At 49.0% G+C, this 23,753-nt stretch overlaps 1 protein-coding gene across 6 annotated transcripts in view; it reads left to right on the top strand.

The window, feature by feature from the left end:
• The window catches only part of SLC25A25 (solute carrier family 25 member 25), a 34,698-nt gene extending 11,334 nt beyond the window's left edge, over window positions 1-23,364 (top strand). Inside the window, exons 1-11 of one of the 6 annotated variants that reach the window (XM_019728681.3) lie at window positions 6,785-7,408; window positions 15,797-15,923; window positions 16,011-16,098; window positions 16,721-16,756; window positions 17,014-17,125; window positions 18,338-18,496; window positions 19,657-19,809; window positions 20,143-20,250; window positions 20,350-20,517; window positions 21,029-21,179; window positions 21,287-23,364. In XM_019728681.3, coding sequence (XP_019584240.1) covers window positions 7,190-7,408; window positions 15,797-15,923; window positions 16,011-16,098; window positions 16,721-16,756; window positions 17,014-17,125; window positions 18,338-18,496; window positions 19,657-19,809; window positions 20,143-20,250; window positions 20,350-20,517; window positions 21,029-21,179; window positions 21,287-21,471 — 1,506 coding nt within the window. In that variant the 5' untranslated portion in view covers window positions 6,785-7,189 and the 3' untranslated portion in view covers window positions 21,472-23,364. Of the gene's footprint in view, window positions 1-6,784; window positions 7,409-13,188; window positions 13,444-15,796; window positions 15,924-16,010; window positions 16,099-16,720; window positions 16,757-17,013; window positions 17,126-18,337; window positions 18,497-19,656; window positions 19,810-20,142; window positions 20,251-20,349; window positions 20,518-21,028; window positions 21,180-21,286 lie in introns of those variants that run through there. The other 5 variants (XM_019728683.3, XM_019728679.3, XM_019728682.3 and 2 more) reach the window with 5 other exon arrangements.
• The last annotated feature ends 389 nt before the right edge of the window (window positions 23,365-23,753 follow it).

Here is a 23,753-nt window from a genome sequence, read left to right as displayed (position 1 = left end):
TTGTCAGTTTGGGTTCTGGGTCTGGTTTTGGTCAAAACCTTACGAGTTTTGCAGATTTGACTCATTCAATGTATGGGAAATCCCTCCATGTAACCTCACTGGCCCAGCCCGTCCTCACTTTCAAATCACATCTATCTGGCTGTCTGTCAAATAAAATCTGGCTTCATTATTCCATTTAAAAAAAAGTGTTGATAGTCAGCCCTCGGACAACATGTCTTCTGAATGTTAATAAGAATTCTAAGATAGATCGGTAGTAAGTGGTGCAGCTGACAGACGTAAGACCTGCAGCTCTGCTTTGTGTAAGATTCCCCCAGGAACCCTCAGCTGTCCTTCGTGTGATGCACGAGGGGCCCTTCTCATCTGGGCATGTCAGCAGGGTATTGGAATGGGTTCCCACCGGGGGTCCATTCCATTAGAATCTGTTGTTTTCTCTACAAGCGTGGGAGGTCCTGTGACACACTTTTATTCAGCAAGTCTCTATTTTCTAGATCCTCAGAAGAGTGGGTTACTTCTGCAGGTGATTCATTCGCCTCCTCTTAACCAGTTTCTGTTGAGTTTATAAGCTCCGCTAACAGTAGGATTATATTTGCCTGCCCTGTGTCTGGGTCTGGGTGGTCCCTCATCCCCCAGAAAGCTAAGTGTGGTAGAGCTGGAATATAGTAATCGCATGGAGCCAAAGAAACTAACGGTCTACCAGATGCTGCTGGTTCAGGTGCTGCTGCGGTATAAAGAAAGGGATACACTGCGTTAACCCAGAAGGAAATCAAAGGCACAAAAGAAAAGGCCGTAAAATACAAATATTGGCAAAGTATGCAATTGCACAAATGTTCATTGATCTCTGGCTTAGGTGCCGAAGAAGGGAGATTTTAGGATAAATAAGCCATGGTCTCGTCCTCACCTAGTTTATTATTTCCTTTCTTCTGCTTACTTTCGTCTTAATTTGTTCTTTTCTGATTTCTTGAGGTCAGAAGCTGAAGGCTATCGATTTGAGACCGTTCTTTTCTAATGTCTTCCCTTCTAAATACGGCTTTGGCTGCATCCCACAAATTTTGATCTGTGTGCTTTCACACCATTCAAAATACTTTCTAATTTCTCTTTTGATTTCCTTTTTGACACATGGATTATTTAGGATTGTGTTAGTTTCCAAATATTTAGGTATTTTCCAGACATATTTCTGTCACTGGTTTCTAATTTAATTCCACCGTGGTCAAAGAACATCTCTTTCTCCTTTCTTTTGATCAACTGAGTATTATTTGTGATTCCGTTTTTTTCTCTCTTGTTGGTTTGCTTTCTATCTCTCTCTAATGCTTGCTTTAGGAATTATACCACAGTATACATCTTTAATTTATTACCACCTATCTCAACTGATAACTATACCGCTTCACAAATAGTTTAAGAATTTTAAACAGTATATTTTCATCTCTCTCCTCCCAGCCTCTGTGCTGTGGTTTCCACACATTTCTCTACATGTGTTATAAACCCACAATCCATCATTTTATTTTTGCTTTAAACAGTCGCTTATCTTTTAAAGAAATTTAAATAAGAAAAAAGTCTTTTATATTTACCCACACAGTTACCATTTCTGGTGCTCTTCATTCCTTCCTTTACGTCTAGATTTTCATCTGATATCATTTTCCTTTTACGTGAAGGATTCCTAACATTTCTTGTAAAGCAAATCTGCTTTACAGTTTTTGTATGTCTGAAAAGTCTTTATTTTACCTTCCTTTTGGAAGGAATTTTTCTAGGTATAGAATTCTGGGTTAACAATTTCTGCTGGGAAGTCCCCTGTCATTCTTTGTTCCTCTGTATATATTGGGTATTTTTTTCTCTAGCTGCTTTCATGATTTTCCTCTTTATTTTCAGAAATTTAATTGTGGTGTCCCTGAGTGTAGGTTTTTTGGTTTTGTTTTATTTTGTTTTTTTCTTTTTTGATGTTTCTTATGCCTGGTGTTTGTTGAGCTTCTTGGATCTGTGGATTTGTAGTTGTCGCTAAATTTGGGGGAAATCTGGCCCTTATTTCTTTAAATATTTTTTTCTGTCCCTACCGTTATGGACTCCAATTATGTATATATCAGCCTCTTAGCAGTTGTCCCGCAGGTCACTAATGCTCTGCTCATTTTTCTGTTTTGTTTTGTTTTTCTCTCTTTCATTTTGGAAAGTTTCTATCGCTATGTCTTCAAGTTCGTTAATCTTTTTCTTCTTTTGTACTGTCTAATCTATTGTTAAAGCCAGCTGGTGTATTTTTTATTTCAGACGTTTTAGTTTTCATCTAGAGTATCTGCAGTGTCTCTGTGTAACATGTGCAATCTTTCCATTATTTTCTTCAGCATATGGAATGCCATTACGTCTTTTAATATCCTTGTGTACTAATTATTTCATTATGTCATTTCTAGGTCAGTTTTAATTGATTGAATTCCGTCTTCATTATGGGTCATCTTTTCCTGCTCCTTTGCATTCCTGTTAAATTTTTATTGGAGCTGATCTTTCTGGTTCCTGGAGATTTTTGTATTCCTATCAATGTTCTTGAGCTTTATCCTGGGGTGTAGTTAAGTTTTGAGCTTGTTAGGGCTTTTTAAAGCTTTGTTAGGCAAGAATGGCATTTAGTATAGGGGTAGTTTTGCCTCACTATTGAGGCAACAACCCTCTGATACCCTTCCTGAACCCCCCTATATTGTGAAGTTTCCATTCTGGCTGGTGGGGACAGGAGCAGTTGTTAGGACTGTGATGCCTTTGGATGGTTCTTTTCCCACCCTCAGGCAGTTTCCTCACGTGCATGTGCTGTGACCATGGGGGGCCCTCAGCACTGTAGCTCCCTCCTGTCTGGTACTGGGTCCTGAAAACTCTAGCTGCCCTGGCCTCCCTGGCCTCCCAGCTTTATCTCTTCAACCCTGAGAGACTGCTGGACTCTGCCTGAGTATCCACTCTCTACTCCGTAGCCTGGAAACTCCAACCAGGAAGCTAGGGCAATTGTGGGGCTCGCCTCATTTGTATAGATCTCCCAGGAGGCAATGCCCTTTCTTGCCCAATGTGCAATGTCTTAAAAACCATTGTTTCAAATATTTTGTCTGGATGTTTAACTGTTATTGGCAGGAAGATGAATCGGTCCCTGTTACTCCATCTGGGCTGAACCCCCTGAATTCATAACTCAGTTCTGTGGTATGTAGGAGTCCATTCAATTAAAAGCTAGTAGCCAGCTAAATACAGGATTTGTCTTATGTTTATAGAGGAGGACCCAAAACATCAGTCTCCTCCATTTCAGCAGACTTTCAGTGTCTAAAAACAAGATTCATTTTTATAAAAGACTTATTTATTTAGTTAGGGTTTTTGGCTACAGATGGGCTCTTCTTTAGTGTTGTTAAAAAACAAAATTGTGGGTACAGGATAGTTAATAATTAACATTTATAGCACATAGAGATAGTATATGGGCAGCAAGATAACAGCGAAGGGTTCTGTGGTCTCTGCTCTGGCACCCAGTGAATTTGGAGACCTAATTGGCTTTATCAAGCAATTCATGTATTGGGCAATATCCCATCTGACAACTAGAAGGGCGCTCTGCGGGGTTGTAGAAAATGGGAGGTTTTAGAGGAAAAAGGGTGGGGCAAGGGAGCTGTTAACCAAAGAAAAAGGATTATTTTCAGACCGACCAGGACATCATCTTTGGGGGGATAGGGAGGGAATGGCAAGGGTTTTTACCATGCAGATTACCTCTTGCTGCTTCTTTCTATGAGGGATGGAGAAGGCCCACTGCGACAGAATGTTACTGGTGCTTGACAAGAAAATTCCAGACTGGTTGACTAAGATTGTTGTTCTGGTAGAGGTTGAAACTGCAATTAGATCAGGTATTAAATCTAGGTTTGGTATCATGGGCGTTTAGCACAAGTGACGCCATTTTGGGCCTGTGGCTTTCTCTTTAATATTGTTAAAACTACTTAGTTGCAAAGCGCCCCTCCCCCAACCCCATGCTTTTTGATCTCTAGGTTTTCAGTGTACCTGACTCTGCTGGCTCAAGTGCACTGACTGAGGCACTAATAAATTGAAGGGAAAAAAACCTGAAACGATTACCAGGTTAAGGGCAGACTACAAATAAAGGATAATTGGGACAGTGCCCAATTTGAAAACAAAACAAAAAACTAATTAGTTGCATGAACTCACAATCTTTTTCTAGATAATGATAATAAAATAGCTAATAGTCATGTCGACAAATGAACATCCAAACCTACAGAAAAGTTTTAGAAGAGTTTATTTGAGCCAGATTTTTGAGGACATGCCCAGAAGCAAGATCTCGGCAGCTTGAGAAAATGCTCCTAAGAATGGCAGATCTGCATCTTATTTTACACACTGGAATCAAAGGAGGAGACATAAGGAGAGTTACATGAAATCCATTGATGGTAGATTAAGGGGGCGGGCGAAAGCAAAGCGGGGAAGTCTCTAGGCTTGGATAAAAAGCAAACTGAAGAAACACATACTTCTTTTACATTTGTGGGTGCAGGATAGTTAATAATGAACATTTACAGCACATAGAGATGGTATATGGGCAGCCAGATAACGAGGGTTCTGTGATGTGCTCTGGCACCAGCGACTGTGCCTTCAAGGAGTCTAGGAAAGGAAATTACTCTGACCTTTCAAAGCTATGTTATCTTAGATGCATAAAAACAGTGGACAGGCTCATTTAAGGTAAGATTGACCTTTGCTGTGGAAGCTGAAGGCCTGGGATGGGACTGCCCCCATGGCCTGCCCGCTTAGGAATTTTTATGTTCAAACCATTTTGTGTAGTTACTTTTGGTCATTGAGCTTGTCAGTTTTATTACTTAGCCCCTTTTGATTATGTGATATAGCCCCAGTATTGCGTGCTCGATATACTGTTCTTAGAACATTATATATTATCTAATTTAGCCTTCAAAGAATTCTATTAAGTAACAGTATGATTCTCTTACTATTGCCATTTTGCACGTAAAGATATTAAGCACAGAGAGCTAAAGTTACTTGACCAAGATCACACAGCTAGTAAGTCGTGGCCAGGACTTGAACCTGGGGTCTAGCTCCAAAGATTGCACATTTACGTAATCAACACACAAAACGGCTTCTAAATAAGGTTATTCTTAGCTTGGGCGTCTTGGTATCCCTACTTGTGTTTTCTTTTCAAATAATTGTTGTATGTATGTGTGGTCGTACATGCTCCTTATTCAGTTTCACAAGACATGAATATCCATTCAGTGAAAGTAAATCTCCCATCTGCCTTTGTCCCCTCAAACCCACAAGTGTCCTCCCTGCACGCTTCAATTTTAGTGTGCCTTTCCCTAGATACTCTTCATGTGTACAAGCTTAGAAATAAATGACAGCATCCTATCACCTTTCTTCTGAACCTTGCTCTTTTCATTTAACAAGATATTTTTAACAAGTCATCCCGTAATAGTGTCAACCTAAAAATAAAGGCCAAAGTGAGAGGCAACGAGTATTTATTTGAGATCCAAAAGAACAGCTATCGGGGAAGCACTGATGCAGGCAGAAGCCCAAACAGTGTTCTGATTAGAAGGTAGAAGCAAGGAGTATTCATGAGAAAAATAAGGGGAATAATTACATGCATAGAATACAGTACTGCTTTCAGCCCAGTCCAAAGGTTATTTTGCCTAGTTTTAACATTCCAAAGGTTGGAGGGGTAAGGCCTACAAGGCAGTTCCTCTGGGATAGCAGCTCTGAGTCCATTTTGAAGTGATTCCATTTATACTATTTTTTACAGTATTGCATATAGAGCTGCCTTATTCTTTTGAACAGCTGCGTGCTCGTAGGGTTCCATTGTACGGTGTGCCATAATTTATGTACCCACTCCACTTTTAAAGGACTGAGTTGGTTCCAAACTTGTGTTATTATAAACAGTGATGCAAAAAAAATCCTTAGATTTGATCACATGTGTATCATGTGTATATATCATGCGTATATACATACAATTTCTCACGTGTGCAAATGTGTCGACAGATTAAATTGCTTAAAGTGGAATTGCTGTCAAAGGTCTGTGCTTTTGAAATATTGGTAGCTAAGACGAAATGACTTCAGAGAGGTACCGACGTACACTCTCATATGAGGCTGGATGGTTCCCCATACTCTTCCTGACACAGTTTAGTAAACTTTTTCATGTTTGTGTTTTTAGAATAATGGTTATAAACACGGTATCAGAGGGTCCCTTTGTGAGGGATGATGGTAGTTTGTTCCTGCATTTGTCTGCTAGTAAATTAAGAAACAAATGAGCAAAGATTAGTTCCCTTTTATTCATAACCATTTACTCAATTCAGCCTACAGACTTATCTGTGCCTGGTTCTGGGTACTAGGGGTAGAGATCTGTCACTTGGTCCCTGTCCCCCAGCAGCTCCCCGTGTCCTGGGAGACAAGGGAGGAGAAGTAGGGATGATACGGCTTGCGTTATGTTACACATAATTGGAGAGAATGGGATCACAGAACAAGGAAAAGTGTCTTAGGAAGTGTTGCCAGGGATTCTCGATCATGTTAAACTTGATGGTGAACGTCATTCCAGAAACAATCCAGAGGAGGGAGTTGGGCTCCTGCGGACGAGCCAGCACCAGGTAGATTCGGTGAGCCGGGAGCTCAGCTGGAGGTTGCCACCGGCACCTCCCTGCAGAAGTGCAGGGCTGCAGGCAGGGAATCGGCCGCCTGTGATTGGAGGGACGTTGCTGGGATTATGAACTTGGTAGTGTCGGCAGAGGTGATTGGCCGCGCCCTGCTGCAGTGAGAATGCAGACTGGATGCTCAGCTCTTCGCTGTGTGATGCTCATTAGTTGAGCGAGGACAGTTGAATAATTAGGAGCTCGAAGTTGCTTCTGCCTCTGGGAAAGGTCTGTTGGGCTATTGCTTTCTTTCTTTTTTAAAAAAGCCAAACATTTGATCACCATCTACCGGCAGAAGAGAGTTTTTATTGAAGAAGCTCCAGCTGCTCGCTCCTCACTGCCAGCAACCCGGCGGGACTCTCTTAGAGTGAGCTATTTCTCAGGCCAGGCACGACAGCAGTGCTACTAAATTTGAAAGAGCAGGAAACAGCCACTGCATGCAGAGCTTCCAGCCTTACAACTCCCTAGGCTAGTCTTGCGAGCAGCTGTGTAGCCAGTGACCCTTGGTATTGTGGTCACATCCCTCCTCAAAAGTGATCGGTCACCATCGGCGACGTTGGGAGAAAGCCGTGATGTTGCAGATGCTGTGGCATTTTCTGTCCAGCTTTTTCCCTGGGGCTGGGTGCCAAGGCTCCAGAGAGGGGAACGAGAACGAAGTCAGAGGCACCCCAGCTCCTGCTCTCGGAGACCAGATGTCAAGCTTTTTGGGGAAACAGGATGGAAGGGCTGAGGCCACGGAAAAGAGACCGACTATTTTGCTGGTGGTCGGACCTGCAGACCAGTTTCCTAAGGTAATGGCAACTTCAAGAGGACCTCCTAGTTTAGGGGCTGGTCTAGGAACATGTTCCTGGAAAAAAACTGAAGTGTGGGGAAGAAGAGAAGACTTTTAAATCATTCAGTTTGGTGTTGGGGACCCGGGAGAAGGGTTAGGCAATGAGGAAGCCAAATCCTCAGTCCAAAATCTTTCTATGGTCGTTGTAACAGCTTTATTACCCTACTGAGCACTTCACTGTGGCCATTTGGGGAAGGAAGGTTGAGTGCAATAGAAGACTTGCCTTGGATTTGTCAGTTTGGCCCCAGAAAGCCATTTGAAAGTAAGGGACAAACGATTACAGTCTGTCTTATGTATTAGCGTATCTGAACAACGCAGAAAGGACCGAGCTAAGCGGGCAACAGAGTGAACATTCCAAGTTGAACCCAACAGCCTGGAGCTGGGCAGGGCCAGCCTGTCCTGCATCCCGAAGGTCAGACCCCTTGCCTTGGCGGGCAGAGGGCCTTTGGGTCTGGGAGGAAGGGAAGGGTCAAAGGAGAGGCTGGAGTCTCAAGGTGCAGAGGCCGGTGCCTCTCTTGGGTCTGTGGGTCTGTTGAGTGCCAGGGCGTTCCGTCCATCTCATGCCCTGAGTGTGGGTATCTCATCTGATCCTTGTAAGAGCCAAGGTAAGTGGTGGTACCCCGTTTCATAGATGAGGAAACTGAGGTGCAGAGAGGGTAAGTAATTTGCCCAGGGTTAAACAGTTAAGGAGGAGTAGAAGTGGTATTTCACCCGAATCTGTCTGGAACTTTGCCCTGTATTGTCTCACTTTCCCCTAAGAAAGCAGTTTTTAATGGGACCAGGTACGTTCTCAGCATTAGAATGGAAAATGCCATCTGGCTGAGATTTCTCTTGCCTGCAGTAGGAGTGACCTTTTTCACCTCCTGAGCTTTGGTTATTTTGACGCTTTTCTCCTTTCTCAGGATAAAAATGAACTAACGGAGATTCTGCGCTACGTCTGGTACACTATAGGTTCCTAAAAGATGTTCGTTGAATTGAATTGCTACATTTAAGAAATAAATGTTCAGTTTTTCCTTTGCTAAGTGGGAGGAGGGACTTTTGAGGCAACAACTTTTGCAGTCATTTAAGATTAAGCATCCAGGAGAACCGTTAGTCTGTGATGGGCTTATCCTGGTCGTCAGGGATCTCAGAGTCCGTGTTATGCTTGAGATGTGTTGCGAGGGGTGTCACTTTCTACCTTTGGATTGTTTTAGACAAGCTCAGAAATGGCGGTGGCGCTGTTTTTTGTGAGGAATTTTTATCTACAGACCTGCTTGCCTTGTGGCCAAGGGACTAAGGGGTTGGCTGGCTCCCTTTTAAAGTCACCTACTTTTGACTTTAATAATAAACTGCTCCATTTCCTAGACTCATACTGACACCTCTTGCCAGCCCTCCCCCAGGTGACCTCGCATTAGGACTTTCTGATCTGAACAGTTTAGGTCCTGGCCTGCAATGGGGCTGGACCTTCGACTCACACCTTTCACCGGCCCTCTTCCTCAGAAGGGAGATGGCTCAGTGGGCTGGGGGGTGGCGGGAGCCCCAAAAGGGAGCTGGATCTGCTGGTTTTGTTTGAAGCAAGAAAGCAAGCACATCTGGGGAGTGTGGACTCTTTAAAAGCAGATAAACTGAGAATTGGAATGGTAGGAACGTTTCTGCAGCCTGTTCTTTTCTAGTGCAGCTTTTCTTGAAGGTAGGCTTTGGGGTTTGTGATCACTGGCCGATGGGGCCTGGCCTCTCCATTACTCAGGAAGAGGCTCCCGAAACACTGTGGAAACCTTATAGAAAAGTTCACATTGGTCCTCAGGCTTCTCAGTTTCCCAGCAGCACTAACTTTATTTTGGCCTCCCGTCCCCCATTTAAATATGTCTGCTGGTAAGTCAGGTCCCTGAAAGCTTTTATCCTAGGAACTGTTCCAGTTTTCCCCTTTATGTTCTTCTTGCAATTAATCTGCAGTTAGAGAAGAAAGCCATTAGCCTGGAGTGGGGAGGGGTGCCCTCAGCAGCATCCAAGCTTTCAGTTCCTGAGGGGCTGTCTTTTCAGAAGCTCAGAGAATTTTGCTTATTGTGTGTCTAATTGCCAAGTATAGGCCGGTTTCATTGGAAACCAGCTACACTGGGCTGTCATGGCAACCTGGTCGTCAAATGACACTGTGGCCACAGCAACAAATGAGGTTTGAGAGACTTACCGGTGGGTGGGGCTAGAGCAGCCAGATGCTGGCACGACTCCTTCGCATATTAGTATTCTGGCTTGGTCTGAGTCATTGCAGAGGAGGGGGAGATACTCAATGACCTAATGCTGGGCTCCCCAGGTAGTCCACCTGCCCTGTCTTACTCAAGGTATCGCAGCACTTACAGGAAGCTCCTGTTTTGTTGGCATGAAGCGGAGTGGTAGAACGAGGAAAGCTTGTGGCATTGGCAGGTTGGAGGACAAGAAGACGCTCCTGAGACCAACTGCTGCTTTACAGATGCAGTAAAATCTGATACCACTAAATTCTAAGGGATCTAGAGTTGCTGTCATTGTTCCTAAATACTGATTATACGAATGGACATCAGAAGAGAGGAAACAAAAGTAGATCTGGGTCACAAAATTAGAATAAGAGCAGAGAAGAATGTAGACAGCTGGAGGGAGGGAGAAGGGGGGCAAAGAGAGAGACTGAGAGAGAGAGAGAGAGAGCGCGCGCTACTCCGGGATCTTAAAGAGCCTGAGCTGGTGGGAAGCATTAGGCCCTAACTGAGCCCGGCTTTCATCTTCTTCCTTATTTGTATTATATATGTGTTTAGAAGCCGTGACACAGATACAGGGCTTTTGTTGTTTTTCAGCTAAGGCTAAGCTGAAACTTGCTCAGGTTACTCTTTTCCCACACACCTGCCTTCTTCCAGTTTGAGGTAGTTTACTGTAATTCTCGGGATCAGCCTTACAAGTGTTCTTTGGGAACTGAATTCTGAAATCTCCTTTTGGCAGCGTCACGTCTGGGTACTGTTTTAAGTGGCTGCTGTGCCAAGATTCAGGCCCTGGGTGAGGCTCAGCCTCACCACCACCAGGCTCTGGGGCCTGGGCAAACCAGGCAACCTCTCCTGGCCTCTTTGCTCACCTCAGAGATTAAGGGGTAGCCCCAGAGCCCCTCTGGGCCCCACTGTCGGTAATTCCAGAGAAAAAGCATTTACTTTGGACACTAGGTGCCTGGAGATTGGCTTACGTAGGAAGAATCCCACGTGAAAATGGAGTTGTGTGTGACCTGTGAAACTCAGAAGCGTGGGTGGTTAAACGTCAATTTACGTTTGTCCAATGAAGACATTCCATTGGACTTGGTGACAGTTGCAAAATAAAAATGAGTTAAAACCCTTTTCAAAAATTAACATTGGAATAGAGTTAACAGCGTTGTGAAATAGCATGTGGACAAGCACGCGCAGAATTTTTCAGAGAACATCTGATACCGTTGGTCTGTAACGTAATGAGCTTTGTTATCATCAAGGCGATTCCATGCTGTGTTTTCTAGAAAATAGTTGCTCTTATTTGATAAAATTTTAATAATTTTTCCTTATATATTGAACACAGGTTTCAGTTTTATTTAGTATTGTTTTCAAATCTCTTCTCAGATTTGTCCTGTAAATGCATCATAAAACTCAATGGTACAAAAAGAAAAAAAGCTCAGTGGTAGAGTTATGATTACCAAAATTTATTTGAAAAATATGTTATATTAGGAAATGAATATCTCCAGTTGACAACTAATTTATTCAGTCAAAATATTTCCCATTTTGTATTGGAATGACTACAGCCATCATTGAAGTGAGATATTTCAACAGAGCTGTGTAATTTATTTTCATTTCAGAAGCAAACATAAATAATTTAACAAAGGAACATCAGCATTTTAAAATTCAGCTCTTTTATTTGTAAAGGTGAACCTCCTTTAAAATAAAAAATAATAAATTATCTGGTTGAGGTGGATAAAATAAAACCTGAGGGCTTCCTCAAGAGTAGTCTCTTTGCTTGTCGGGGTCTTAGAGGCCTGTCAAGCCCAATTCATTCATTCATTGATTCATTCATTCAGAAACGGCTTCTATGCAGCACCTTCCATGGTCAAGGCAAGGGCTCCTTCCACACCAGGAGGACAAAGGTTTGAGCAAGAGCCTCCTTCCTTCAAGGATCCCAACAGTAGAGATAAGATGTGTGTAAAAATAGCCCCAAAGCAGAAAGTTCTGGATTGGACAACATAGAGTGTCATGGGATTTAGGTGGAGCTGAACAGGAATCTACCTGCACAGTCCTGAGCTGCCTCTGGATACCTCATTGGACCTTCCCTAGTGAAGCCCGGGGTCTCTTTGTCCAGACTCATCATCAGATCTCTTTTAGAAGGGCCGGAGTGGCATGTAAGTTTATAAACTCTGTTTCGTAATGTTGTACGGAAGCATCAGCATCTTGTTTTAAAATCCTTTTTTGAAGTTCTCCACAAAAAGCTTTTTATCAAATTAAGAAATTCCTTTTACTTTTGTTGAGCCTCACATGATAGCCATCCATGTTTATGCCTCCTGGTTGTGCGACTTGGTCTATATTAGGAAGTGCTACACTGTAGTAGGAACAAGGCGAGACCCATTCCCTTTTCGTCTTTGTCACATGTTCTCTTCCTCCACAGCACGAATCTCTGATACTTGCTGCCAGGAAGGAAATGAGGTAGAGATTGCAGGTTGTCCTGGAGAGGGTCACCCTGAAGAAAATATCGAATCTTGACTTTCTAGGACCTGAGATTTTCTCTCATCCTCACCTCAGAGGGCCATTCCAGAGCAGCGTTGCCCAGTAGAACTTTCTGTGATGATGGACGTGCTCAGTGAGTTCCCGCGGCTGTGGAGAACTTTAACTGTGGCCATACCACCAAGGAACTGAATTTTCATTTCATTTCAATTCATTTAAAGTTTAACAGCATCCATGTCGAACAACAAACACAGTTCTAGGCGGAAAAGCTACAATTCCACTGAGCTGTCCAGTGTTCTGAGAGAATGTGGGCTCTGAAGACTGCCTCTGTGGGTCTTAAGTGAGGCCCTGGATGACCTCAGGGTCAGAGAGGCCCTCCGTGTAACAGCCTTTTAGCCTAGTGTGTTCTCGTACTGCCCCTATCATGTCAGCTCTTCAGCGCTGTGGGAACCCCAGGGGAAGCCTGCAGGGGAATGGGTGGCTTCTGAGGTGCTCACGCTGTGGAGTGGCCTGGAAAAGATCACTGGAGCCGGCCAGAACTGTGCCTAGAAGGCTGTGTGGCCAAGGCAGCCCTGCGTCCAGGGCTCAGCCAGCTGAGGGGGGTGGGGGGCGGCTCCCCTGTGGATGAGTGGGGCCACTTCATGGATCGCTGGGGACCCTCAGCTCCCCCCCCCCCAGCTTCTACCCCCACAGCTAAACTTGGCCTCTCGTCAGTGAACTTGATTCGATCTCTACATCCACTTATTTTTCTGTTGGGAATGATTGACTAAGGGGAGAAAACCACCGTATTGTGTGACGTGTTTGGGGACCTTGTGGAAAAACAGACTGAAGGCTGTTTGTTCACTTGGAGGGGTTGGCGCCAGAGGGTGAAGGTTTGTTTGAGCAGGATACCAAGCCTCTAAAGAGTTAACTCGGAGATGACGTCAGTCCTGATCTTTCTGCCTCCTCTGGTGAGCAAAGGAGACGTCTGTGCTCATTGGCCCTTGACTGGACTTAGAGTGGGCGGGCTTTTTTCAATTAAGGAAAAGGGCGGGGCTTGAGCAGCCAATGACAGCTGCGCCCCAGCATATCTTGCGCAAGTTTGCGGGGCCGGCAGCATTCCCCATTCTCCACGCTACCAGAACTTGCCCCGGTGGCGGATAGCAGCTGAGCCCCGGCTGTCCCCGTGAGCATGCTCTGCCTGTGCCTGTATGTGCCAGTCACTGGGGACACCCAGACGGAGTTCCAGTACTTTGAGTCCAAGGGGCTTCCCGCCGAGCTGAAATCCATCTTCAAACTCAGTGTCTTTATCCCCTCCCAGGAGTTCTCCACCTTCCGCCAGTGGAAGCAGGTCTGTACCGGGTGCCACGCCAGGCTGTGAAAGGCAGTGGGCATTTCCTCAGTGTTTGTTGAGTGAATGGATGAGTGCTGGTAGGGGGACACGTGTGAAATCTGCGAGTTTTTTTCCCTACTTGTCTTGTGGCTCTGCCGGCAAAAGGGCTACGTCACAAGAATGACTGGCTTTCATGTGACTTCCAAGGAATGCTGGAATTATAGGGAAGGCACTTGTGGGAGAGGTGGAAAGGAATTATCTCGCTCGGGGGTGCGAGGGGGGGTTCCTGAGAAGGGGGGCATAATCCAACTGCTGCGGGGCTGTTTCTCTGAGCTGGGGGACAGAGGAAGAGAGAGGCAGAGAGGTTTCTCATTGGAGGTCCAGACTTGGGACCATAGCTACGACGCTGGATCTGGCAGGGCTGTGGCCTGGGTGAAACAAACCAATGTGCGAGGTGAGGGGAGCCTCCCAGAGATCCCTTTGGAGCAGAAATCATTACCATTTTAAAGATGGGGAAATAGCTACAGACTGGGGGTCGCTTGCCTCCTAAAGGGGCACCCAACTTCTCTGTGAATCCCATCCCATGCTGTCCCCTAGTGCTCATGATGGCGGAGGAGGTGTATGGTAGACAGGGGTGGTGATTCGCACATCCTAGGATGGAGACAGAAAGCGGGCCCAGTTGTCTGAGGCACAAGCAAGGACTTGGAGAATATTTTGAAATCAGCTGCAGTAAGCACATCCTTGGGTCGTCTGTATCACAGGACACCCACCCCAGTAAGGTGCATGGCTCGCGTTGGTGGCAGAGCAGCCGAATACCAAAGAGCTTCGTGCCTGTCATTCACCTCCTCCCTAAATGACATGTAGATTCTATTTCCACTCCGGTCATAAATCTAGAGTGATAACCCTATACGTAATTTGTGTCATTCTTGGCTGAGAGCACAAATGTCTGCAGGAAGTTAACACAACTCCAGATAGTATTCTCGATAAAATACTTACTAGCATCTGTCTCACATTCCAGCCACACCCTCTGTATTGCTCTTTGGATCGTGTTAGGTGACCCAGTATCTGCCCAGGCCTCCTCCTGGCACCCTTGGTGGCTGAGCAGTCACAAGGAGCTATCATCAGGTGGTGAAGGGAGTGACCGTGATTGTAATCGTCGGTGAGCGCCAGCTAACCAACGGTCCATCAATTTCCAAACCCAGTGGCTCAAAAGGCTTGGAAACCCATATTGGTTTGTGGATAGTGAATGGATTTCTCACTGAGAATTGTTCAACACAAGGAGACTATAACCATTTTCCTTAGGAGATTCTCAGCCCTAGTTTTGGGGTGGGGCTGAGTTGGACTGACTCATGTGTGTCCCCCACCTTCTTCAGATGACCCTGTAGGGTGGCAGCAGGATCTCTAGGGAGGTGGCTCAGGAGTCCAACAGGCTCGACTTGAATCCCGCCCACCGCTTCCCTAGCTGTGTGATCTTGGATAAATGACTTGCCATCTCCCAGCTTGTTTCCTTTTCTGTAAAGTGGGGGAGATGATAGTGCCTGCCTCCTAGAGCTGTTTGTGAGGATTCAGCGGGTTGCTAGAGGTAAAGCATTCAGCAGGACCCATCCGTGGCTTGGAACCTCACTGCCAAGGAACAGGGTTTCTTCAAGCCTTCTTGGGTCACTAAACTAAGTGGAGCTGCCCTACTTCTCAGTGCCTAGTTGAGGGAGCTGAGGTTGGTTATATCATCAGCCTCCCCTGAGATCAGACATTGGCTGTGCCGTCAAGCACATGCCCGTGAATAATTCCTTGTGGCTCTTACTGTGTCTCTGGCCTCCAGAGTTCTCTCTGGCAGTGTTTCTGCCAAGCAGGCATTGGCAGGGGCCAGCTCTGCCCATATCTTCACCCTGGCTACCCAATTGTTCTTGGGCCACTGCCACTTGTAGGATTAAAAAGAGCAAGCTGCAGAGTCCCTGATGGAATCCGGAGCTCCAAGGCCATCCGCACATTTGGGCAGGAGCATGTGGGCTGAGGCCCGGCACCAGGGACAGACAGCCTGCAGGGGAGCCAAGCAGCTGACCCTGGCAGTATAACACGTTGGTCTTGGGAATGTGCCAAGCCTGCCACTGTTGGCCTCTGTCTGCAGGGCTCCTCTAGGGCCTCCTTTTCCTCTTTGCCTGTGAGCGAAGCAGGGGGGGCTCTTGCTTGGGTTCCGGCCAGCCCTTGGGGATCCAAATGGTGACTTTGGGAGTAGAGCAAGGGAAGCGTCCCGGTCACTGGGGCCACCTCTGTTCACGGGTTCGTGCACTTGTTTCCTGGGGATGGTACAGGGCACCACCAGACACAAGCGGGTGCATGAGCTAAAGGGCGGAATCTTACTTTTGTTTCATAGAAAATTGTACAAGCTGGTGATAAAGACCTCGATGGGCAGCTAGACTTTGAAGAGTTTGTCCACTATCTCCAAGATCACGAGAAGAAACTGAGGCTGGTGTTCAAGAGTTTGGACAAAAAGAATGATGGTGAGCGTGGCCTCCAGAGCCAGCAGCGGGCTCACTCTCAGGTTCTCCGTGGGCCTGGCTCCGGGCTCACAGCCTCTGTTGTTACAGGGAGAATCGATGCTCAGGAGATCATGCAGTCCCTGCGGGACCTGGGAGTCAAGATATCCGAACAGCAGGCAGAAAAAATTCTCAAGAGGTGAGTGCTTAGCCAGGCTCTGTGTTTGGTTTAATGAATTACAATGTGACGAAAGAAAAGTTCTTGGACTAACTCGCTGGTACTCTTCACCTCACTGCACTGACCCTGTTCACTGAACTCTGGCTCTGGTCGTTTGGAGGGATGAATAAGTAACCCCTCCCCAGGTTCCAGGGCAGCTCTCGTTTGAAAAATTATAAATCACCTGGAAGTGTTCCAATGGCCCACGAAGAGTAAAGGCTAGTTGGGGGAGATTTCAAGTAGGTGAAAGGCAAGTGAGGAACACGCTTCTCTGCCTGGTCTTGAAGGGGAAGGGACTCACACCACTTCAGGTGGTCGTGACACTGTAATCAGATGTGCTGCCCGACAGTAGGCCTGGGGGATAACGCAGTGGTTGCTGGGCTGGGAAGTTACACCGAGCAGCCCGAGCAGCAGCTTCCTCTCCTGGCTGAGCCTCTGCATGTCCCTGGGACCCGGCAGCCTCCTGTGCCCGCTTCCCGGCTGCTGCGGAGGGCACGTCTCGTGCTGTGCTGTGCTGTGTGTCTGCGTCAGTAACATCCGCTCGAAGCACTTATTGGTGTTGTTTCTCCTCTCTCCTCTGCATCCTCCTTTGTCTGTCTGTCAGAATACGAACGGCCCACTTCTGGGGCCCTGTCACCTAGTAAGTATCCATGTCCCCCTGGTGACCACCTCCCTCCTTGACCGCTGTGCCTGATCAGAACGGGTTTCTTGTGGGCCATTATATCCATTTTTGTACAAAGTGGGGTATGGCACCATCTTGCCTTTTCTCCTGGGGGCAGAGGCACCTTCTGTGGTTTCCTCGATGGCCACACGCCTGCCCTTGGCTCGCCTGGAGGTGGGAAGCGTGGCTGACAGATGGGCCTATTTACACGTGGCACCCGTGCATTTCTCTCGCAGCATGGATAAGAACGGCACGATGACCATCGACTGGAACGAGTGGAGAGACTATCATCTTCTGCATCCTGTGGAGAACATCCCTGAGATCATTCTGTACTGGAAGCATTCCACGGTGAGCCGCAGGGTCCCCTTCGCCCCGCATCTGTCCCCAGCCCGGGAGTGGGGCTGGGGGTCCTGGCTGGCCTCCGTTTCCCGTACGCTGGCCCACCTAAGCAGCCTGAACCCAAACACGGGCTTCCTCTGCCAGCGGTGCCCTCCTGTCCCCACAAGCTGCCTGTCCTTCAAGGCCACTTCTACCCCTTCCCTGAGCCTCCTCGTCCTCCCAGCCAGTGTGAGCCTTCCTGGCACGGGTGGGGTGCGGGGGTGGGCCCTCTACAGAAAACAAATGGTACAGGTCTTAGGTGTCTCCCCCACCACCCCATTTTGTCATTTTCTCTCTCTGGCACCATCACATATGAACTACTTTTTCACCCGTCAAAGCTGTCATGGAGAAATACAGATCTGCCCCCTCACTGGTAGTGGCCACGTTGACCCCCGCCTGCCCTCAAACCCCCTTCAAGCTGATCCTTGCTGAGCACACCCTCAATTTTAGTCTTATCCACCCTGGCTGTCAGCTCTGGGAGCGGAGGTCAGAGGTGCTCCTCCTGGTCTGTCTCCCACAGTGCCCAGGCCAGGGCCTCACCCTCAGGGGACACCTGGTGTCTTTGTGGGTAAAATTAAGTGCACTGCCCTCAGGGCAGGAGCAAGCTAACCTGTGGGTCTGGCCTGCAGCCCCCGGGTCGGAGAGGAGCTGGCCCTGTCCGACCAGCCGGGATGCCACCCAGAAGAGAGGGTCTTATGCAGGCCTCGCAGCCCTCTCATGTTTGCTGAGGCCTTACACGGAGTGTTCTGCCAGCGAAATCTGGTTACGCATCAGATTTCAGGAGAATTTTCAGCCCTGATTTGATCCTTCCGTACAGCCAGCCTCGTAATCCTCAGCTGAAATTGGCCTTTGTACGCTGTTCTTGCAGGAGCTCCCTGGCAGTAACTGAAAGGGCTGTCCACGTGGTTTTGAACTGCTTTCTTCCAGCTGCGCTCTCAAATTTTGTACCTGGGTCTCTCCAAGGCCACCAACAGGGACCAGAGCTTTGTCACCTTTGCTTAGTGAAAGGGAGGGGTTACATCCGTTTCCCACCCAGAGCCCTTGGCATTTTCACCACCTGTGGGATCCCTTGGAGTGTCGGCCGTTCTAGATGGTAGAAGGCGATGGACCTAGCCGTCTGCCAGCGGCTTCGCCACAAGCACTGGGGCCTGCTTGTTTCATCTTTGTTGGTCTTCCTCGTAGATCTTCGATGTGGGTGAAAATCTGACAGTCCCCGATGAATTCACAGTGGAGGAGAGGCAGACAGGGATGTGGTGGAGACACCTTGTGGCCGGAGGTGGGGCCGGGGCCGTATCCAGAACCTGCACGGCCCCCCTGGACAGACTCAAGGTGCTCATGCAGGTATGGCAGAAAACAGGCCCCACACCTCCTGGGGTTCTTCAATGGGTTGCTTTCCCCTCCCTTATCTGCGGCCCGTGCTTTTCTATCCCGATAAATTAGACTAGAATTATTGCTCAGACGAAGGTGACGTTAGGTCCAGGCCTGGGGAACCTGTTGCACCTCACTGATCTAAGTTTATCTGAGGCCCTTAATCCTCAGATAAACTCACGTTACAGAGCCATAGTGTGGACAGGTGAACCCAGTGAGAACTGGGGTGTGGCAGGAACCTTCCTTTAGGCACATCTCACGCCTCACGGGTGGTGTGAGCAAATGCTCACCTGGCCCCGACACCATTTCTTTGGCCAGACGCCCGACTCCACGTCCACAGGGCAGAGATAAGCTAGACCAACGTCAGGGGCAGGATTGCACAATCAGGTTGTACGAGGATGCACTGTTGGACTTCAGCATCGACTGAACAGTGGCCAGTCACCCCCTTGTCCCCTGGCTTGTGTTCTGGCACTTTCTGAGCCAGGAGCCCTGCTCAGAAAAGACGTCATCCTTTCCCTCCCCCCTTTGCCCTCCTGGGCCTGGCTTGTCTGAAGTCTGTGGATGGATAATGTGAAACCCCTTGTGCTGAAACAAGAAAGGGGAGCGGTTCAGGGAAGAGAGCCCGAGGCCTGGGCTCGGACCCTGTCCCACTATGTGACCTTGGACAAGTCACTTGTCTCCCAGGACTTCATTCCTCTGAGCCTAAGGCCTTGTCAGTTTGTTTTCTTCATGGAATTCCCAGGAATGCTGTAGAGTGAAAGCATTTCCCTTGGGTAAAAGGACACAATCCTGTGATGTAATTTAAAGTGATGGAGAGGGGATCGGGCAGCACAGGGACATAGACTGGCTGTAGTTTCATGATTGTTGAAGCTGATTGTGGGCTCATTATATAATTCTCTGTGCTGTTGTACATGTTTAAAATGTTTCCATAATAAAAAGTTATAATGTTTTTTATAACTTTATAAAGTAATCCTTCTGCAGGTGTTTAGCACAGTGTTGGCACACAGTAGGTACACAGTAAGAGCCCGCCTGCCGACCTTGATGGCTGGCCAGTGAGAAGAGGCTCTTCGTCGGATGGTGGCAGCGCTGTGGCCGCTGAGTCCTTTCTGACCGCGTGTCCCTCCCTCCCTCAGGTCCACGCGTCCCGCAGCAACAACATGTGTATTGTGGGCGGCTTCACCCAGATGATTCGCGAGGGAGGGGCCAAATCACTCTGGCGGGGCAACGGCATCAACGTCCTCAAAATTGCCCCCGAGTCGGCCATCAAATTCATGGCCTATGAGCAGGTGAGAATCCAGCTCCCCAGGGAGAATTGCCAATTGGCAGCTGCCTACTGAGTGTCCCCCTGGGCTGAGGTGCCGCCCTGCTGATGTCCCAGAACGTGGAGCCAGCCATTATCCCTGAGGGACAGCAGGGCAAGGTGGGAAGTGGGAGGCCTGGGTCCAAGCCCCGCTCTATTGCTATTTCCACTGTGGGCCAGTTCCTCCCATTTCTGGGAAGCATCAGATATGCCAGGGACACCAAGTCTCGGCTGCGTCTGACTGGCCGTGAGGAAGGGTGGGGCAGGGGTGGGTGCACTGGTCCCTGGGGCATATCGGTGTGTTTGCTCCCTATTCTAGATCAAGCGCCTTGTTGGGAGTGACCCGGAGACTCTGAGGATCCATGAGAGACTTGTAGCAGGGTCCTTGGCAGGGGCCATCGCCCAGAGCAGCATCTATCCAATGGAGGTGAGGGGCCACCGTGGTCCTGGGGCAGGTGCACATGTCGGGGTGTGGGTGGGCAGTGGGCCGTGCTCACACTTGTGTCGCTCCCATTGGGTTCTGCAGGTTCTGAAGACCCGGATGGCCCTGCGCAAGACAGGCCAGTACTCGGGCATGCTGGACTGTGCCAGGAAGATCCTGGCCAGAGAGGGGGTGACCGCCTTCTACAAAGGCTACGTGCCCAACATGCTGGGGATCATCCCCTACGCTGGGATAGACCTCGCTGTCTACGAGGTGAGGCCCCGGAAGGCCCAGGCCCCAGGAACCTGCTGGGAGAGATTCAGAAACCCCTCTTCACCATGCCCCTGTCTGACAGGCCACTGAACAGCACAAAGAATGTCTCCTTCCAGACTCATCTATTCATTGCAAGGGTCTCCTGTCACACGGCCTGCCCGTGACAGCCCCCAGGTTCTGCCCCCCTCCCAGGGGCTCACTGGGCCTCCAGCACACTCTAAACCACAGGAGTCAGGCCATCTGTGTGGGAGGGTGCTGCCCTTGCCTCATCCCCATTCCCTGTCCGACCCAGGAATCCCCAGTGACAGCAGAAACAAAGGGCAGGCAGGCCAGGAGCTCAGCCAGCCCGGCCCAAGCGAATCAGGTTACAGTGGCGTCAGGGATCCCATGTGATGGGGATTCAGTAACTGTCTCCCCAGTACCTCCCTCCCCCAGCTTCTCAGTGCCTCACAAGCCCTTCCTGGGGCGCCAAGGCACTGTGGCTCACCCCTGGCCCCCCGCCCCCTTCCAGACGCTCAAGAATGCCTGGCTGCAGCGCTATGCAGTAAACAGCGCAGACCCTGGCGTGTTTGTGCTCCTGGCCTGTGGTACCATGTCCAGCACCTGTGGCCAGCTAGCCAGCTACCCACTGGCTCTGGTCAGGACCCGGATGCAGGCCCAAGGTAAGGCTGGTCCTAGGCCGGGCTCCAGGGGCCCTTCTTCCCGGGCAGGTTGGGATCCAGGGAGGAGTTGGTGAAAGGCCTCTAATGTGCGGCCTCTGTCCCTGCAGCTTCCATTGAGGGCGCTCCAGAGGTGACCATGAGCAGCCTGTTCAAACAGATCCTGCGGACCGAGGGGGCCTTTGGGCTGTACCGGGGGCTGGCCCCCAACTTCATGAAGGTGATCCCAGCCGTGAGCATCAGCTACGTGGTGTACGAGAACCTGAAGATCACCCTCGGTGTGCAGTCTCGGTGACGGGATGGAGGGCAGCCCCACCCCACCCGGCGGACTTGTTCATCCTGGGCCTGCAAGATCCGGGATGTGTAGTCATCTCATTCTGTGAATGTGCCAACACTAAGCTGACTTAAGCCAAGCTGTGAAAACCCTGGGACGCAGCCACAAGGGAGGGGGAGAGCTGGCGGGCCCACCGGCTTTGTCCTGCTGGCCCTGGCTGGCCCTCGTGTCTGTTCCAGGGTGGACCCACGGGTATTCCTCGGGGGCCAGGGGCCAGCAGGACACAGGCTTATGTGCATTAGGGACAGGATGTTTCCTGCGGTGGCTGCCAAACAGCAGGGCATAGAAGCCGGCTTAGCTCTTCCATCTCCTCCTCGCACCCAGAACATTGGCCGCGGGCCCCGCCCTCTGGCCTGCTGGGCATCTTCCCTGCACCCACTTTGCTTCTTCCTCACTGCTGTTTTAATGTAGTAGGAGGGCTGCCAGCCCACTCTCCACACCCCTTCTCGCTCCTCTCCCTTCAGTCCGTGGGGAGAGGTGGTCCACCACCCCGACTTCCTCTGGCGAGGTCGTGCAGGAAAGAGGGAGGAGTCTGGCTGTGTGCTCACCTTCATCTGAGCTCACGGGCAGCAGGGCACCCGCATGTGTGTCTGCATGCGGGGGGCCGGGCCCAGCCCCCCCGTTGGCTGCCTGGTGTCCATGCATATGGCTTCCCAGACGGCAAGTGCTGGTCCTGGAACCCAGATGCCTCTGCCCCGTGCTTCTGGGGCACTCCTGGTGGTCTGAGCTGGCCCTGGACTCTGTCAGGACGGCACCAGCTCGGAACCAATGCCCTGTCCTCGCTCTGGCATGAGGGCAGTGGGCGAGATGTTGTAACTGGCAGGGCAGTCTCTATCCCTATGCCTTGGTGAGAAGGAAAAGGGGGAAAGGCCTTAATTATGTATTGTTGAGAAAAGGGTTTTGTTCAGAAAGACAAGCTGGACAAATGTGTGAGTTCTGTGCTTCCAGAAGGAAGACGAAGGGAGTAGAAAGCTTGGCTGACTGCATTAAAGTCTGTCTCTGACGCCCCTGTGGACTTACGTCCAGTTCCAATTGGGGCAAAGTGGGACCAGCCTCACATTCCACTGATGCAACGTATCACACTGCTTGGAGCCTATTTATTTTGTATTTATTTGAACAGAGTTATGTCCTAACTATTTTTATAGATTTGTTTAATTAATAGCCTGTCATTTTCAAGTTCATTTTTTATTCATATTTATGTTCATGGTTGATTGTACCTTCCCAACACCTGAGAGGTGGGGTGGGGAGCGGAAGGGGGGCCGTGGGAGCAACGCTTCCCACCACTGCCCACACCCATGTTACATGTGTCCTAAGACAGAAGAAAGGCAAGGGGGGAGGTCCCTGCTCACAGACAGATGTCCTCTGGCAGTTGGGGGCAGGCGTGCACCCAGGAAGCTTAGGATCTGAGGGTTTGACGGGGCGGAAAGAGGGGGAGAAGTCTGTTCCATTGAAGATGGAAGTCCAAATCCTTCCTCGGACTGGGGGGATTTCTTTATTTCACCCTTTTTGAGTTCCAAGGCAGCGAGGTGCCAATCACTGTGAGTTTGGGGTGGGGCTAGAGGAGAGTTCAGCCAGATCCCCACCCCACCTGTGAAGTGGGCTCCTCCCTCCCAGCACCCCCTCACCCCAACCTGCTGCCCCTGCTCAGTAATGCTGGTCAACCTGCAACCTCACAGTTGTACTTCCATTCCACCAGAATGGCCCAACGAGGACAATTTAAATAGGATACAAAGATCAATGCAAAAGTTATTGTTATATATAAATATAGTTATAACTGGAATTTGTGAAAAAGCAAATTGAGAAATTGGAAGTTGTCATTTAAAGAGCCTTCTAATAAAGTTGTTTCAAAGCTGCTGCACAGAGCCGTGATTTTGCTGATCTGGGCTCGGGTGGTGTGGGGGGAAATTCACGTGTTAGAAAATGAACTGACTTTTCTCACAGAAAACGAGAAAGCCACTTCCTCTGGGCTTCTCGGAGGCACTCCCTTAGAATGCGTGTTTGTTGGATTTGGGGTGCGCTGACCACGCCCCAGGGCTCTCTGATTGCTGGGTCTGGTGGTCCCCCATCAGCCCTGTGATTAGATATTGGAGGGCCCCACCTGACATTCTTTGCTTTCTACCTGTGTCCTCAGGAGAAGATGAGGCCCCCAGGGGCAGGGCTGTTTGCAGTTGTGAACAGACTGTACCTAAGACAGTGCCCGATGCACAAAGTGTTCCATAAAATGTTCATTAAGTGACCCACAC

This window comes from Rhinolophus sinicus, chromosome 16, assembly GCF_057876585.1.
Source record: "Rhinolophus sinicus isolate RSI-liver-muscle chromosome 16, RSI-T2T, whole genome shotgun sequence".
Classification (NCBI taxonomy): Eukaryota; Metazoa; Chordata; class Mammalia; order Chiroptera; family Rhinolophidae; genus Rhinolophus; species Rhinolophus sinicus.
The sequence above is the reverse complement of the archived record's forward strand: the minus strand, read 5'-3'. Positions and strand labels throughout refer to the sequence as shown.